This window comes from Myxine glutinosa, chromosome 2 (assembly GCF_964187855.1).
Source record: "Myxine glutinosa chromosome 2, kmMyxGlut1.1, whole genome shotgun sequence".
Taxonomy (NCBI): Eukaryota; Metazoa; Chordata; class Myxini; order Myxiniformes; family Myxinidae; genus Myxine; species Myxine glutinosa.
Genome location: NC_136262.1, coordinates 246,570,494 through 246,588,035, shown reverse-complemented (window position 1 = coordinate 246,588,035; position 17,542 = coordinate 246,570,494). Strand labels below are relative to the sequence as shown.

Sequence of the window (17,542 nt, the reverse complement as noted above, 5' to 3'; positions counted from 1 at the left end):
GACTTGGGCACAGCTGGCCAATGAGAGCAGAGTTGGTTTTGTGGGAGGATGAGAAAATGTCCAATGGTGAAGAGCCTCCTGAGCCACAGGAAGGGCCTACATCGGGCAACCCCAGGATCGAGGCGGAACTGGAGGCCACTCGTGCTCGTGTACATCACCTCGAGGCCGAGCGACTTGAGTTGAGCAGACAAACCGAGCTGCTCAGCACTGAGCTGGCAAGGGCAGAGCATTTGCTGCGACAGAAGGAGCAGTAAGTGTTGCCAGCAACCTTGTGACATACTCCACGAGAGCCGTTGTGGCCCAATCTGCATAAGATTATGTTCCTTAAAAAGACTCCACTAGGATACTTGACTCTGTCCCCTGGCAGACATATATGTGGGTCACACTGTAGTTCCTTGCAACCATCTGTACACCAAGGCCCTATTTTATACACAATATTGCTACATTAAGATGTACTTTAAACTTTAAAGCAGCATGGTTAGAGTTGTTTCATAATTGCACAAGTTGAGGGGAAAAAAATCCATTGAGGGATAATTGGTGTTTTCATGCCTGGCTACAGGGCTCTGGAATGTTTTACGAATAGAGACCACATTGATTGGTTTATATGCTAATGATATGTTTAATTATTTTGGGAATATCTGCGTAATGGTGATTAACAATTGCATCACTGATTTCAACCGAGTTAAGAATTGTGGAAGGGAGACCTCCACAGGGCATTATTATGAATTGCCACCCAAAAGGGCGGCATTGTTCAAAGACCACCTGGATTTCCCCAATTTCAGGTTGTCAGTCCCGGACAGCATTCAGTGTGTAACCATGGCTGTTGTGACGTCACAATTGAATCTTCGTCACGAACGGAGACTGCATTGCCAATTTATACTTTCAAATGTATTCACCATTGATTCAATCCCTGCAGTCTGATGTCCAAATTGTGTAAGACCATCTGCTGTACAATTCTGTTGGTGACGATGACGTCATTGTGCAATAAGCATTTATGACGTCATCAGGCGATGGAGTTTGTGACGATGTCATTGTGCAATTCTGTTTGTGACGATTACGTCCTTGTGCAGTAGTTTGAGATGACATAATTGTGCAATGACGTCATTTGGCAACGTTATGTGTTTGTTGCGTTCATAAGGCAGGTAAAAAAGGTATCAGATGCGCAGACCTGCAAAGGCAGGTCTATATAAGTATGTGTGCAGGAACATATCAGTCTTTAATCATGTTGTGGACTGTTTGGGGAAATTGGGTCACAGGATACACCTGAGGATTAGTTCAAAGGTGAGTTTTTGAGTGAGAAAGGAGAGTCATTTGCAGGTCTGTTTTAAGACATCACCGCTAGAGGGCGATGTCGCATCATCCAAGTTACTTGGATTCTCAATTACTTTGGGAAGTGTGAGTTCAAAGGAAGTACATTAGTTATTTGGAGGAATTTTTGTACTCCAATCGAATTTGCAATGCAATTCTAAAATTTCTGAAATTAATCTTTGGTTTTGCCAAGTTGGGATTTTCATGAATTTCGAACCTCGTGCTTTGATTAAACAGGTTGGCACGAACTCGAATCAGAACCAGCACTATCAGATATCCACCGATGATATTTTAATAGTGTTTAATAAACTCTGCACCATCTCAAAGCTATCGATAGGAAATTGATGTTTCAACAGTTACACTATATTTTACTCTAGTTATTGCTTTGCCCCCAATCATTGAGGTATCCGGCATCGTCACCGCCAACATCAATAGTGTTTCTTTTGCTTTCAAACCGAAAACATTATTTATATATAACTAGAATGGTACTCAGAGCGCATTGTCTCGCCTCACGCGCTCATTCTGAACAAAGCTACCATCATTAAATGAACACGCTACTACTATGGCCCAATGGCCCATACACTCGTATCATCCATGCACCCTATTATGTCACATATATTGTCATTATCCACAGCTTTATTGATTGTTAATTGATTATTAGGATATTTAACGACCACTTTGTGCACATTAAGACTAAATTGCATCAATGAAGATGAATATGGGAAAAAAAATGAAATGATATTCCCCATGACTAGTTGATTATATGTATGAAGTTTCATATCGATCTGTTAAGCAGTTGTGGAGAAGAATATTTTTTACTTTAAATCCCATATGGCAACTGGACCATGTGACCGATGACGTAAAAAAAATAAAATATATATATATCAATAAGTGCAGTCATAGATACCCATAGATATAACATATGATGGGCAGTCAATATAACACATGAGGATATGACGAAAGATATAACATATGAGGGGCAGTCCATATAACATACTAGCAGAAGTACCCGGCATTGCCGGGCGGGGGAGGGGAAGGGGAAGGGGAGGGGAGGGGAACGGGGGGAGAGCGAGCCCCTTGGTAAAGCGAGCGATTTTTTTTTTTCATAGCGTTCATAGCGTCATAGCGTTCATAGCGTTTCATAGCGTCATAGCGATTTTTTTTTTCATAGCGTCATAGCGTTCATAGTGTCATAGCGTTCATATCGTTCATAGCGTCATAGCGTTCATAGCGTCATAGCGATTTTTTTTTTCATAGCGTCATAGCGTTCATAGTGTCATAGCGTTCATAGCGTCATAGCGTCATAGCGATTTTTTTTTTCATAGCGTCATATCGTTTATAGCGGTCATAGCTTCATAGCGTCATAGCGTCATAGCGTCATATCGTTCATAGCATTCATAGCGTCATAGCGATTTTTTTTTTCATAGCGTCATATCGTTCATAGCGGTCATAGCTTCATAGCGTCATAGCGTCATAGCGTCATATCGTTCATAGCGTTCATAGCGTCATCGCGTTCATAGCGTCATATCGTTCATACCGTTCATAGCTTCATAGCGTCATAGCGTTCATAGCGTCATCGCGTTCATAGCGTTTCATAGCGTCATAGCGATTTTTTTTTTCATAGCGTTCATAGCGTCATAGCGTCATCACGTGATCGCTCTGAGCGAATCAGCGCCCACCTGCTCTGATTCCGTTGATTCCGTGCGCTGAAATGCGCTGAGGTAAATATGAATAAAAAATATGGATCGTCAAATATTTTGAGTTCGGCCATGTTCGTCCCAGGCTCAATGGCCATGTCTATGCCAAATATCAAGCACGTAAGCCTCTCCGTTTAGGAGTCTATCGGTAACATTACACACACACACACACACACACACACACACACACACACACACACACACACACACACACACACACTGTGTTTTATCTATCTATAATTCCAGTAATCTCTGTATGTATGTCTGTATGTATGTCTGTGACCGCTGTTTCTCGACAACCACGGGTCCGATATACTTGAAACTTGCCAGGTATATTGCTGGGGACCCGAGGATGTGCCTTTTCAAGGTTTCATATTAATCGGACAAGTAGTTACCGAGCTATGTCCAAAAAACGATTCAACCAATCAGAGAGCAGCGAGTTATCACGTGTGCCGAACGTGGCGAACAGACTCTGCCTCGGACGGCACATTTGAGAGCGTATTCATTTATTTCACGTTGGCAAACTATGTTGCCGCTATGTTGGCGTTAAACTATGTTTTAAAACTAATTAAAACTAATTTGCGATTCTTTCGCTTTCCTGCGCGTTTGTGCACGCTATGGCAATTTCTTTACCAAACTCCGCAAGCCGTTCGCTTTGGACCAAACCATTTCATGTAAATAGAGGGGGGGGATTGTCACCGTACTCGCAAGCCGTTCGCTTTGGACCAAACCATTTCATGTAAATAGAGGGGGGGGATTGTCACCGTACTCGCAAGCCGTTCGCTTTGGCTTTGCGAATGGACCAAACCATTTCATGTAAATAGAGGGGGGGGATATAATTTTAGATATATATATAGTACGGGCACGCCCTAGTATATATAGATTGCAGGAGGAGGTGGTGGTCGACTCCAAGGGATCTGAGTGATATATAGTATTGTAGGAGGGGGTGGTGGTCGATTCCAAGGGATCTGGGTGATATTTAGTATTGTAGGAGGAGGTGGTGGTCGATTCCAAGGGATCTGAGTGATATATAGTATTGTAGGAGGGGGTGGTGGTCGATTCCAAGGGATCTGAGTGATATATAGTATTGTAGGAGGGGGTGGTGGTCGATTCCAAGGGACCTGGGTGATATTTAGTATTGCAGGAGGAGGTGGTGGTCGATTCCAAGGGATCTGAGTGATATATAGTATTGTAGGAGGAGGTGGTGGTCGATTCCAAGGGATCTGGGTGATATTTAGTATTGTAGGAGGGGGTGGTGGTCGATTCCAAGGGATCTGGGTGATATTTAGTATTGCAGGAGGAGGTGGTGGTCGATTCCAAGGGATCTGAGTGATATATAGTATTGTAGGAGGAGGTGGTGGTCGATTCCAAGGGATCTGAGTGATATATAGTATTGTAGGAGGGGGTGGTGGTCGATTCCAAGGGATCTGGGTGATATTTAGTATTGCAGGAGGACGTGGTGGTCGATTCCAAGGGATCTGGGTGATATTTAGTATTGTAGGAGGGGGTGGTGGTCGATTGTGAGGGATCTGAGTGATATTTAGTATTGTAGGAGGGGGTGGTGGTCGATTGTGAGGGATCTGAGTGATATTTAGTATTGTAGGAGGTGGTGGTGGTCGATTGTGAGGGATCTGAGTGATATTTAGTATTGCAGGAGGAGGTGGTGGTGGTCGATTGTGAGGGATCTGAGTGATATTTAGTATTGCAGGAGGAGGAGGTGGTGGTCGATTCCAAGGGATCTGGGGGATATTTAGTATTGTAGGAGGAGGTGGTGGTCGATTCCAAGGGATCTGGGTGATATTTAGTATTGTAGGAGGGGGTGGTGGTCGATTGTGAGGGATCTGAGTGATATATATAGATAGTCGCGCGGCAAGGAACATCACGTGATCGCTCTGAGCGATCGATTGCAACTCTGCGTCCTGTCGTGGGCGTGGCCAACGTGGCCTCATGCTCCCAGGTGATTGGCTAACTCGAGCTCGAGAGAGCCATAATGCGCTACGTTATGGCCAAAAATATGAATCTAAAGATGAAAGGGAAAAAAACCTATGTGCTGTGAATGGCAATGTTCGTCGCTTAAATGTGAAAAAAGGCAATTGCTTTTCGCTCTGAAATACGTGCGAACACGTAACTGAGTTAATGGCGGCAGGGAACATCACGTGATCGCTCTGAGCGAATCAGCGCGCTGCTCTGCGACTGGTCAGATTCCGGTCATAATATTTCGCGCTGAGATAAAAATATGGTAAAAGCATATTATGAAATAAATTTTTAGGTCAGCCATGTTCGTCCCAGGCTCAATGGCCATGTCTGTGCCAAATATCAAGTACGTGAGCCTCTCCGTTTAGGAGTCTATCGGTAACATTACATACACACACACACACACACACGCACACACAAACTGTGTTTTATATATATATATAGATGAGGATATGAGGATAGATCTCTATATATAAAGGAGGAGTGTCTGTCTGTCTGTCTTGATGTCCGCTTATAACTCAAGAACTACACATCGGAGAAAAGTTTTAGACACAGATTCGGAATCAGCATAAAATCCCGGTGGTTATAGGCGACTTTTTATTTTAATATCAATGGTTTAAAAAACCGCGCCAGCTGCAATTCCATGGTGTAGTTTGTGGCGGCGCTATTGCCCCTTTCCGATCCCATGATGCATTGCGGTTCCGATTCGCGATAAGGTCTATGCGCTATCACCGACACTTTTCCACCTTTTCCATACCTTTTAATCAGATTTACCTTATCGTCGATCGTAACCACATTACGCTTGGAAACACTAGCATTATCCTTCTTCGGACCCATGGCTAACACAGACAGAGTAAAGGAATACTGTGCGTCGCCTCTTTTGTGAATGCGAAGCAGCGGTTGCGCGTACGTACAGTATACTGTACGTACATATTTATATATTTTTAATGTGATTTTTATTGTATTTTAAATTGTTTTTTAGCTTCTTTTATTGTTAATTTATGTACTATTTTATTTATTTTAAATATATTTTTAAGGAAAACAAATGTTTTCACGTCCATAGGAGTGACGTAAAGTCGCACATAATGACAAAATGCGCGCCATTTTTTCGCGCCAAGAACGAATAAACGGTTTTTTTTTTAGTTGAGATTTTATTCGAATTCAAATTTCATTAAATTCCAACTGTTGGAAACAATAATTATTTCAACTGTTGGAAATATTTTTTTGGTTAACCAACGACGGTCGATTTAATCTCGACCTTCCCCAAATGCGGAAGAGTGCGGCGCTGCAGGAGCGCAGGTGAAACCCAGGAAATGCACGTTGGTGTTCACAGTGGAAATGCCCATGGACGGCATCGTGGTTAATGGCATCGTGGTTAACGGCATCGTGGTTAACGGCATCGTGGTTAACGGCATTGCTACGAATTCCTTCTGGGAATCTGACCCAAGCCACAATCTCCCAAACCCATATCCGTGCAAGTCCTTCTCGCCCAGACACGGTAATGACTAACGTACCCTCCGACCTCCCCTCATCCTGCTTCCAGGCCCTGGGCTCCTCTGGCTTTGCCGATTGTGAGAGTCCAAAGCTTTTTAGCTCCAGTCAGAGCTGACTCGGTGCTGCAAAGTCTGCCATTTCAATCGTTGTGGGACGGGTCGGGTGTTGTGGGACGGGTCGGGTGTTGTGGGACGGGTCGGGTGTTGTGGGATGGGTCGGGTGTTGTGGGACGGGTCGGGTGTTGTGGGACGGGTCGGGTGTTGTGGGACGGGTCGGATGTTGTGGGACGGGTCGGGTGTTGTGGGACGGGTCGGGTGTTGTGGGACTGGTCGGGTGTTGTGGGGCGGGTCGGGTGTTGTGGGACTGGTCGGGTATTGTGGGACGGGTCGGGTATTGTGGGACGGGTCGGGTATTGTGGGACGGGTCGGTTACTGTGGGACGGGTCGGGTGTTGTGGGACGGGTCGGGTGTTGTGGGACGGGTCGGGTGTTGTGGGACGGGTCGGGTGTTGTGGGACGGGTCGGGTGTTGTGGGACGGGTCGGGTGTTGTGGGACTGGTCGGGTGTTGTGGGACGGGTCGGGTGTTGTGGGACGGGTCGGGTGTTGTGGGACTGGTCGGGTATTGTGGGACGGGTCGGGTACTGTGGGACGGCTCGGGTACTGTGGGACAGGTCGGGTATTGTGGGATGGGTGATGTTGAAGCGATCGTCAGAACGATGTTGTATCGAGACCAGAATCCCGCTGGTTGACAGTCACACTGCCAAAGATAGGCAAAAGTGTCCTCAAGAGGCGGCTGGGAAATCACACCTTCGGGTATAGACGTTCAACGGCTCCCAATCGACGAACCGCAAATTCCCACTCAAAATCCACATTACACACACACACCAGATTAACGTCTGGATGGTTGTGAAAATGGTTGAAGCGAGGTGAAGAACTTGGAGCGATGCGAAATCAGGCGCGAGACAAAACGTCATGTAGGCAATGTACTGTGATATTGCTCTAAAATATACATGTTCTTTTCATCATATATTTGTCTTATTCTTATTCAACCCGGGCGAAGCCGGGTACCTCAGCTAGTATAACATATGAGGGGCAGTCAATAAGTAAGCTTAAAATATTTTTCACAACTTGTTTATTGCATGTAAGTGTAACAACTGTTATTTTTCAACATAATCTCCATTGCGTTCAATGCATTTTTTCCAGCCCTTTACCAAAGGCTGGATTCCTCTCGGAATTTGTTTTTTTTGGCTGCTTGTGTAGCCATTCGTTCACTGCCTCTTGGACCTCTTCGCCAGATCGGAAAGTGGTTCCACCAAGTGCCTCTTTAAGTAGCCAAAAGATGTGCACCATCTCAAAGGGGCGAATAGGGTGGATGAGGAAAACACTCAAAATGCAGGTCCACGATTGTTGCAGCTGTAGCGCGGGCAGTATGGGGCGGAGAATTGTCATGCTGCAGAAAAACACCGGTAGTGGGTAGTCCACGACGTTTTGATCTGATTGCTGGTTTCAGATGATTTTTAAGGAGGTCTCAGTATGATGCACTGGTGACTGTGGTCCCTCTGGGCATGTAATGCTCTACAAGTGGGCCTCGGCTATCCCAGAAGAGCGTCAGCATCACTTTTCCAGCGGACGGCTCTGTGCGAAATTTTTTGGGCTTCGGTGAAGTTAAATGGTGCCACTCTTTGCTTGCCCTCTTCATTTCTGGCTGAAAGTAGTGGACCCAGCTTTCACCCCCAGTCACTACGCGCTGTAAGAAAGTGTCGCCTTCTGTTTCGTAACGTCACATAAGTTCTTCACATGCGTCCACTCGCCGTTCTTTCAGTTCGGGTGTGAGTTGTCTCGGCACCCACCTTGCGGAACCTCAGCACATTGTGAATGATATGGTGTGCTGAACCATGGATAATGTTCAATTTGGATTCGGAAATTCAATGTTCAACCATGGCTAATGTTCAATTTGGATACCACTTCATCCAGCGAAGCGATGCGACGGTTTTCCCTTAGCACGCGCTCAACTCATGCAACCATTTCTGGTGTGTCAGCTGTGTGAGGCCGGCCCGACCGAGCAGCGTCTGCCAGCACTTCCTGTTCCAGTCGTACACCTGCTGCAGCGATAAACATGCGTCACCATATTGCATCTTCATTCTGCGATGGATTTCACTGGGATTCACACCCTCACTTCCCAAGAAACGGATGACAGAACGTTGCTCTTCCCTGGTGCATGCTTCTAAGGGAGCCGCCATCTTGGAACTGCTCTACTGACGTCATACGCTCAATGTTGCCAGATCTAAAACAGGCAAAACATGACTCTTACCCATTGATATAACATATATCGTCTACAACTACACACATTACATTCTCGAATTTATATCACCATTTTAAGGTTACTTATTGACTGGCCCTCATATATACAGGATGTATGTATATATACAGTGTGTATATGTTTATATTGTGTTATGAATTTGGGTAGAGGAATATCTAGAGCCAGATAGATCTGTATAGGTAGGTATCCGACTGTCGTGATAGGGAATCTACCTGTAATAAGTTCTATGTTTAGTCCGGTTTGTCGGAATAAGCTGTATTGGTGTCCCCGCTACAAGGGAGCATGGCGTGCTAAATAGTACAGGGATTATGGATAAGATTCCTTTGTTCGTCGTCCCCTCTGTTGCCAAACCTGTGTCCCTTATGGCAACGCACTCATTTAAACACTTAGATAGGTCCTTAGTGCACAACAGTAATTAAATTCCCCTCCCTTATAATAAGACCGTGGAAGACAAGCAGGCATGGGCTGCGTACAACACCGGCGTGGGCGTCAGACATCGAGCAAGGCTGGGAGCCATGACCAGGAGGACTGTTGATTGGCCAGGGGGAGGGGCGAGCAACACCACAGTGCGGGAGGCACTCGGCCAATGACAGGGCACCAGCGAAACAGAACCTTCGAGAGGTCAAAGTACGAGGCCCTGATTGGGAACGCGCGAGATTGACGTCACACGCGAGGTGACAAAAGGACGCGCTGCACGACATTTTGTCTCTTGGGTCTCTTGGCTCTCTTGGCTCTCTTGGCTTCTTCTTGTCTCTGCCATTTCCCTCTCGGTGCGTTCCTGGTGTTATTCGGACTCGTTCCCCTTGTGCTTGAAGCTCGTTCTTTTTGCCTCTGGACTGGTGGTCGTTGGTTCGCCATCTTTGTGGTGCTTGGAGTGGTGCTCGGTCCTTTGCGGTGCTTTTGGTGTGGGAACAAGGTTCGGTGCTGTGAGCGGGTGGGACCTCATGGGCGGTCGACGAGGAGCCTGGAGTGGGTCGTGCCGCTCGGGGCCTGGCGGAGCACGTGGGCGAAGCGGATGGAGGGTTTCTTCGTGCCGGAGCTTGGAGCCGCGTTGGACGGCGGACACGACTACAGACAGATAAGCTCGCACCCATGAACCATTACACAACGAGACATTTCCTTTTGTAATTCATTTTCCTTTGTGGCGTATTCGAAGTCTGTGTGCGTGATCCCAACTTAGGACTATTTATTTCATCGTCTCGTTTCATAATATCGGGTTCCGTTTAATAAATCCTTATTTGTGTACATTTTACCCCGGATTCCCGTTTGAGTTTGTTCCCGCTCCAGATACGCGCTTCCGCCTCTTCTTCTTCATTTTTCGCCCGTGCTGTGATAGCAAAATCCGTATTTGGTGGTCGCCTCAATTAAAGCCGTTTGGTCATTCGTGAGCCCTGGTATTAACCAGAGGGTATTCGCGCCACAGTGTATGTATATGTATATATATATATATATATATATATATATATATATATATATATATATATATATATATATATATATATATATATATATATGTGTGTGTTTATATATATGTAGAAATATATATAGATATACAGTATGTATATGTTTATATATATATATATATATATATATAGATATACAGCATGTATATATTTATATCTATGTATGTATATATACATGGTCAAGGATCGTGGAAGAGCTATGACACAAAGCAAATCAGGATACAACATAACAAAGGGAACAGCAGGAGAAAGAGGAACCTCCAACAGCAGGGCGGAGGGAGAAGGTAGACGGACAAACAATGGAAGCACGTAATGATGAAAGGTAAGGGAGAACGCAATGGGTGGACAAGATGGATACATATGCAACATTTTGAGACGGTGGAGGGTGGTTTTACAGGTTTAGAAAATATCATGGCTTTGGATGGGGCTATCTTGGAGGGAAATATCATGGCTATTTTGAAGATCGGAGAGAGGAATTGGACTGAAGAGCATATGGAAGGCGGTTCCACAGGCAGGAAAAGAGAGGAATAAATGAGTGGAGGTGAGCAGTGTTTCTAAATTTGAGCAGTTTCACTAGGAGGCAGTTGCTGATGGACCGCGTGCATCTTGCAGATACTTGGGTGGGACATAGCTCAAAGCGGGCAGAGGGTACTAGACCAGAAATTACATTTTTAATAGTCGTCTTGGATGCATTAACTTGGCAGAAATAAAAACCTTGTCACTGATTTGGGTTTGGGATAATATGCCTCATGATAAGTAGTCTATGAAGAAGCCATTTGAAATTCCTTAGTGGTATATACACCATGCTGGTTTTTTCTTCTTTCTTTTACACAATAACCACGGTTGCAGAAAAGCTGAATGACCAATAATCGGATAATATACAGTACTCATGTTTATCCTAGGTATGAACATAAACCTACATCGCCAATGCATCGTTTACACAGCACACAAACACAAACAAACACACATTTTTATTTTAAATCCACTATGGCAACTGGACCACATGACCGATGATGCCAAAAATTGAACTCACATCGGGTCGTAGATCAAATATATTAAGTTTCAGATTTTTCAGATAAGGATTTCCATTCAACCAATTATGGCTAGAATACCACTGCATCGATGACATCATCATTATCACCCTATATACCACATGCGGGGTTGATGACGTGCAGGTTTCTGAGAAGATGTCCAAATTTTTTCCTTTAATCCAACATGGCTGTCATACCATGTGATCTATGATGTCAGTGTTATCAATAAAATATTCTCAATTAGCGGGGCGGATATGTGAAACAATTGTTCAGATTGTGGTAAAAGCACCAAATTTCGTACAGTTCATCTTGAATACATAATAATCGATTTCAGATATAGTGCCAAGAAAAAAATCCCCCTGGTGGCCATATTTGGCCAAAATCCAAGATGGCCACCAGCCGAGCCGTGAATTTCTATTAAACCCGATATTTTCTTTAATATTCAAGCTACAGACATGAATAAAACATCATTTTGTATGTCTTCAGACACAAGGAATCCAATTACAGCATTAATTCTTTCATAAAATACATTTATTTCAACATAAAGGGCTTTTTTGTGCCAAATAATCTGAAATCAGTGAAAAATTTGACCATGTCCCGAATGGACGATTTGTTTTGTGCACCACAAAGTCACCTTGTTCAAACTGCCTCGCTACATCAGGAAGTCTATCCTGCAGTGTAACCATGTCCCGAATATGAACGGGAATCCATCTGGAATAGTGTGTTTGATCAAGGGCAAAGAACCAGGGAGCCATTGCTTCTAGGGCTGCGACGTAGAGTGCGAAGTTCCCTTCACGAATAGACCTCACATACACCAAAACGAGGAGCTCTAATCGTATAATGATCAGCCAGTACTGGAACTGTGGAGACATCTCAGCTTGTTTAAGGCACCACTTGTCAAAGGCCAATGGTTCTATTTCCTCACACGTGTAGGTGTCGTAAGCTTTACGCATGAGGATTGACAATGCACTAGAAGTGACTTGATGGGCATGCCTCGTTCTTGTAACATGTGACGCTTTTAAAAATGAGTCAGCCATCCCTGCTGTGGCAACGTTAGATGGGTTAGCGCATGTGTCCAGCCACTTCCGTCCAGCAACTTTCCAAGGACTCTCAAGATGTCCATCTCTGTGTGGAGTCCACCAAGCAGAATAACAAACTTTTCTTCTCCATACACATCTGGCCAGTTCCACTGGATCAGCTTTGCAATTGCAAACAGAGGCTGGTCCGCTGTTAACACTGGTACCTGACCAGAATTCAGAAGTTCAACCGCAGATTATACAACATCCATTGCATGACGGATCATGGCGACAGACTTGGAATAGTCTGAGAACAACGGTAACAGTGATGTAATTGTGACATCAAAGTTTCTTGGACTTTCCAGTGTGTTTGCATGGAACACACCCCACGATATTGGCTCATCTGTGCTCTGAAGCTCTTTGGTGATAAGGTCTTGGGTATTGTTCAGCCATTTAGTTTCACAGTCAATAGCAGATTTCACAAGTTCTTTGTCACATGTTAGTGGACCATTCTGCAATGGAACAATGGGATCCTTCTTGATCAGTGTAACTGGTGTCAAAGTTGTGTACGAGTCCGGAAGTGGCGGTATCTGTGTTTTTGAAGACGTTGGTTGCAGAATGGCGGGTTCATGTACAATACCATCAGACGCTGTTGCTCGGTTTTGAAACAGGGATATTCCTGTACCATGAAAGGCCTCGCATGCTGTAGTTGAGCTGGGGTTGTGGTCGATATTGTCCACTGCAGCAGTTGTAAATAGATTTTTACACAGGACAAGTGGACACACAACCCCATCAGTTTGATATTGCTCAGACGCTGAGATGGCAAGTTCTGTCGATATGCCAAGAACCCTGTCATATGAAACTGACAAGCCGAGATGAAACAGTATATCCACCAGTTCACGTTTACGCGTATGTCCATGGATCATCAGGCCAATATAAACAGGCAGTGGGGTCTCTCTGTCCTTAGTGATGCGAATTGGTGGACTCCTGGCGCCTTCTCACATGACTGTTGTTTTGCAACAGCTGAGCGAGACTCAGAGTTGCTTGTCTCACTGTGTCTGATGCCTTGTTCTTTATATTGGGTTCATCCATTAGCATACCAAGTAGTGCTACCAACGACTTTGGTACAGCATCTTCCTGGCATCCTTTTTCAAAGTAGCCATCAAAGTGTGATGTGTGCTTCTTCAGCATGTCTCGGCGAATAATCTGTGCTGCCTTTGCTATGCAAATAGCTTCATCATCGAAGTCATCCAAACATGCATCTTTCAGAGCAAGTCCTACATCCTCTTCGAATGTCAGAAAGATGTCGCGACCCTGCCTGTACGCGTGAAGACTTGATACATGGGCAAGGAGTCTCTCTTTCAGACGTGTAGAGATTATACGGCCCGATATGTCCACCCCTAGCTCTCGTAAGCGATCCGTATACAGCTGCAGGAGATTACTCAATTTGAATATTGGAGCCACGGTCTTGTCAGCTAAACGTATATCTTCGATATAGCCAATTACCTCGACCAAAGCTATACCGTGAGCCTGTCCATCTGGGCTCTGGTTTTGTTCTTCCTCTACTTTCCCGTTGCTAGCATTGTACCGTTTCACCAGACATGCTGAATGGTATTTCGCTTCCTGTGCCACTAGGTCACCCGCACTAAGTTTGGCAATTCGCTTTTGATCCTGTAGCTTGAAAGCACAGTGATTGACACGTTGTGTAAGTTTTGACGTCATTGCTTCGTGCAGCGGACTACTTTCTGTTCCCATTATGTCACAGAAGAAACGTGTATCACTACTTTGATCTTCACTAGCTTGTCGACGCATATAAGGACCATCTCCTTTCTGACTGGTGCATGGTTCCACCGGTTGTAGTCTTGTCAGCCTACTAGCAGAGTACTTCAAGCGGCAGGAGTGATGCCATTTGGCACTATGTTTGGACAACGTATTTGCAATGCCATCGCCCTCATCAAGCTGTGATATATCTATAGCCACCGCTAGCTTGCCCAAGTCATGAAAACATTTCAAATTGTCAGCCAATGTGTCATAACCAGCTCCCACATCTGTTCGTTTTGATAGTGCAGGACACTGAAGTGGTGCAGTCGAACGTTCTTGACATAGCACACATATTGTCCAATCAATAGGTCCTGGTGTGTTTCGAGGTGAGGACAGCTTCTCATGTTCAATGAGCTTACACTTTTTCCGTGTCGACATTGTGGGAGCTCTGAAGGTTCAGACTTAACACCTGGATGGCATCATTGGTGCCATACATGTAGACCTGACAGAAAAGAGAAAAAAAATGTTTCTGAATACAGTTAATAGTCATATTAGAAAGTAAGCATTCACCTTTCCGACTGTTGTCATCGTGAATATTCCAAATTGTAATCCGGTCAATTGTTCGTCGATTGTTGACAATTTCGACATAAACATGCCCTTTATGCTGAAATATATGCATTTTATGAAAGAATTAATGCTGTAATTGGATTCCTTGTGTCTGAAAACATACAAAATGATGTTTTATTCATGTCTGTAGCTTGAATATTAAAGAAAATATCGGGTTTAATAGAAATTCACGGCTCGGCTGGTGGCCATCTTGGATTTTGGCCAAATATGGCCACCAGGGGGATTTTTTTCTTGGCACTATATCTGAAATCGATTATTATGTATTCAAGATGAACTGTACGAAATTTGGTGCTTTTACCACAATCTGAACAATTGTACTGATATTTGGCACTTAGCTGCCCCGCTAAATGGGGAGTCCCTCATATGCAAATAATCTAAAGATGAGCATTTAACAATTGAATCATAAATGGAACAGGAGATTATTTACATCTTTGAGTTCTTATTTGAGACATGTGCAACTGTTGGGAATTTCTTAAGCTGCGACTGAACATAGTGAATCTAGTTTGGCGCAAAACATGGCGATGGCGCTCAGAAGTGAGCAAGGATATAGCAATTTGAGTGATGATTAAATTACGTCTGTCAGAAAGTGAGACAACTTGAAGAGTGTTCAAAAGTTCACCAAAGGGCAAGATGTTCGGAAAATCAATAATACGTAGAGGTCTTACCTGGATACGTTCAATACATTGGGCTTGGGGAACAGTAATTCCAGAAGACAACACAGGTGCTTCAAATTCAAGCATCATTTTTTTCGATCAAAACCAGATCATCTGACTTGACGCCATCTTTCTTCAATTGCTCAAAATGTAAAGTTGTCACAAACAATACAATACAGTACATTGTACTTGGTGATCCCCCTTGAGATTATTCTGGATAATGCCAATAGTCCAGCGGTTAAAGCCAAAACAAATTGAGGCAAATTGTTCACCTCTTGGGGAAAGCATAATTTTTATGTCATAAACAGAAGTAGTATGACCCCGTGGGTTCATGATTAAGATCCACCCCTGAAATGGCTCCTGGTGGCCGCCATCTTGGATGCAAATATTGCCACCCGAAATACCTGTTTTACATTATATCTTCCTTTCTAGGATGGATGGAAAAGTAACTTCAATTACCACACCCCTATTTTCTGGATCAAGGAATCCACTAAACCAATTATTTCCAAGCATCTTCCACGTACGGCAACCATTTTGGATTTCAAAATGGCCACCCGCTTAATTAATATTCACTCCAAATCAGGAGAGAAATTTGATTTGATTTGAATGTTTACCTCTTGCAGCTTTAGTCCTGGTAGGTAGCATTGTCCATCACACTTGCAAAGTGCTGTGCTTTGCAAGTTTTGGTTGAAACATTTGCAATTTCCTTTACAAATGGATTTGCAGTTGCAACATAGTAGTTCGTAGCAGGCTTCCTGGGCCTTAGGTAGCTTTGTCCAGCTCAATGTCCAACCACTTGTTGCACTTTTCTCTCATCCCCAGGCTCTCCGTTCTGGAACTACAGGTTTTAACACTACTGCATGTCCCCAAACATGTCCTTCCTGATAGGCTACTTTCTTTGTGAATGCTTCCAGGGCAGCTGTTGTCAGTGGGATGTTTTCAATGGCCCTCAATCGTTTGGTAAATAATTATCTTCTGACTTAATTTACTATCCTGAGTTCACTTACACGGTTGTACATAAGCACAATAAAATTCTCCAGTATGTCCTTCACTTCTTCTGACATGAATTTTGGCTTGTCCAACAAGAAACGAAAACTGTGTCATAGCAAGCAGGGAAAACCTCCCACATTTGCCAAGCAGACTTCTACCCTGGATTTGCAAAATATGGCATGGTAGCGCAACCATTAAATGCGTGAAACAAAGGCAAGGCCTCAGCCTTTTGAGGTCCCAAACAATATGCCATCTCATGTATAGCCAAGTACTTGAACTCTTTCCAGTACCTAATGCAATCCACAGTTCTACAACTGGTACATTGAAAAAGTTAGCAATTGCCAAACCACAACATCTGTATCTACTGTCAGAATAATGATCTTCTTCACACCTTTCTCAGCGGCGTCCTTCATATGAAGTGTCATCCGGGTGTCTGCTCCTTCATGAGTACAGGGTTCCAACATCTGCGTGACGGGATTTGACCCACAGTATGCCACAGCATCACCAAGGGTGGAATATATTTCCTTTCCTTCCACAGCATGTTGTGCACTTTTATGTGCAAGGAATCTATAAAGTTCATCCTTCTTTAGATCATTGCGCAAGAGGCTATGACAGTTAGCAGGTAACTTTGTGTTGACTGCGACACGTCGACATGAACCCTTCCCTCTACGCTCTCATTGGTTGTTATCCATTTGTGGGTTTCAGAAGGTGGGAGGAAGTTCTCCCAGAAATCAAAATCTCCACCTCCTTGTTCTGGTAAAGGATCATTATTTGTCAACCAAATTGTGAAACTTCATTTGTTTGAAACAAAACAGCCTTGGCTGCCAGCTTTTTTCGTTTCAACAACGGTGGGCCGAAACAGGTTCTCCCACCAATAGGGCAGGGGTGCTCGCTAGTATGGTAAACCTAGAAAAGGGTGTGGCTGGTAGTGAAGCCTATAGGCTCAAGAGACAGAAATTCCTCCCATGACTGACCATGAAATATTTAGGTAGGCTTGTTTGATGATCCTTCTGGAGCGACAGGGCAAATATACGAGATTTTCCAGGATATATATATATATATATATATATATTATATATATGAGATTATAATTTAAGTTCTCCAGCCTAATGAGCGCATGCTGTGACGTCACCGTCACATACATGCGCTTTGCCTGCCAAGCTCTGGAAGAGCCATCCGACAGTGCGTAATTTAGATCTTAGTTCAGAT

General features: G+C 44.1%; 1 protein-coding gene across 1 annotated transcript in view; it reads left to right on the top strand.

Moving 5' to 3' along the window:
- Positions 1–17,542, top strand: part of LOC137420687 (F-box only protein 41-like) — a 168,841-nt gene that overhangs the window by 7,601 nt on the left and 143,698 nt on the right. The window contains exon 3 of the mRNA XM_068105963.2: positions 2–250. Coding sequence (XP_067962064.1) covers positions 21–250 — 230 coding nt within the window. The 5' untranslated portion in view covers positions 2–20. The remainder of the gene's footprint in view (position 1; positions 251–17,542) is intronic.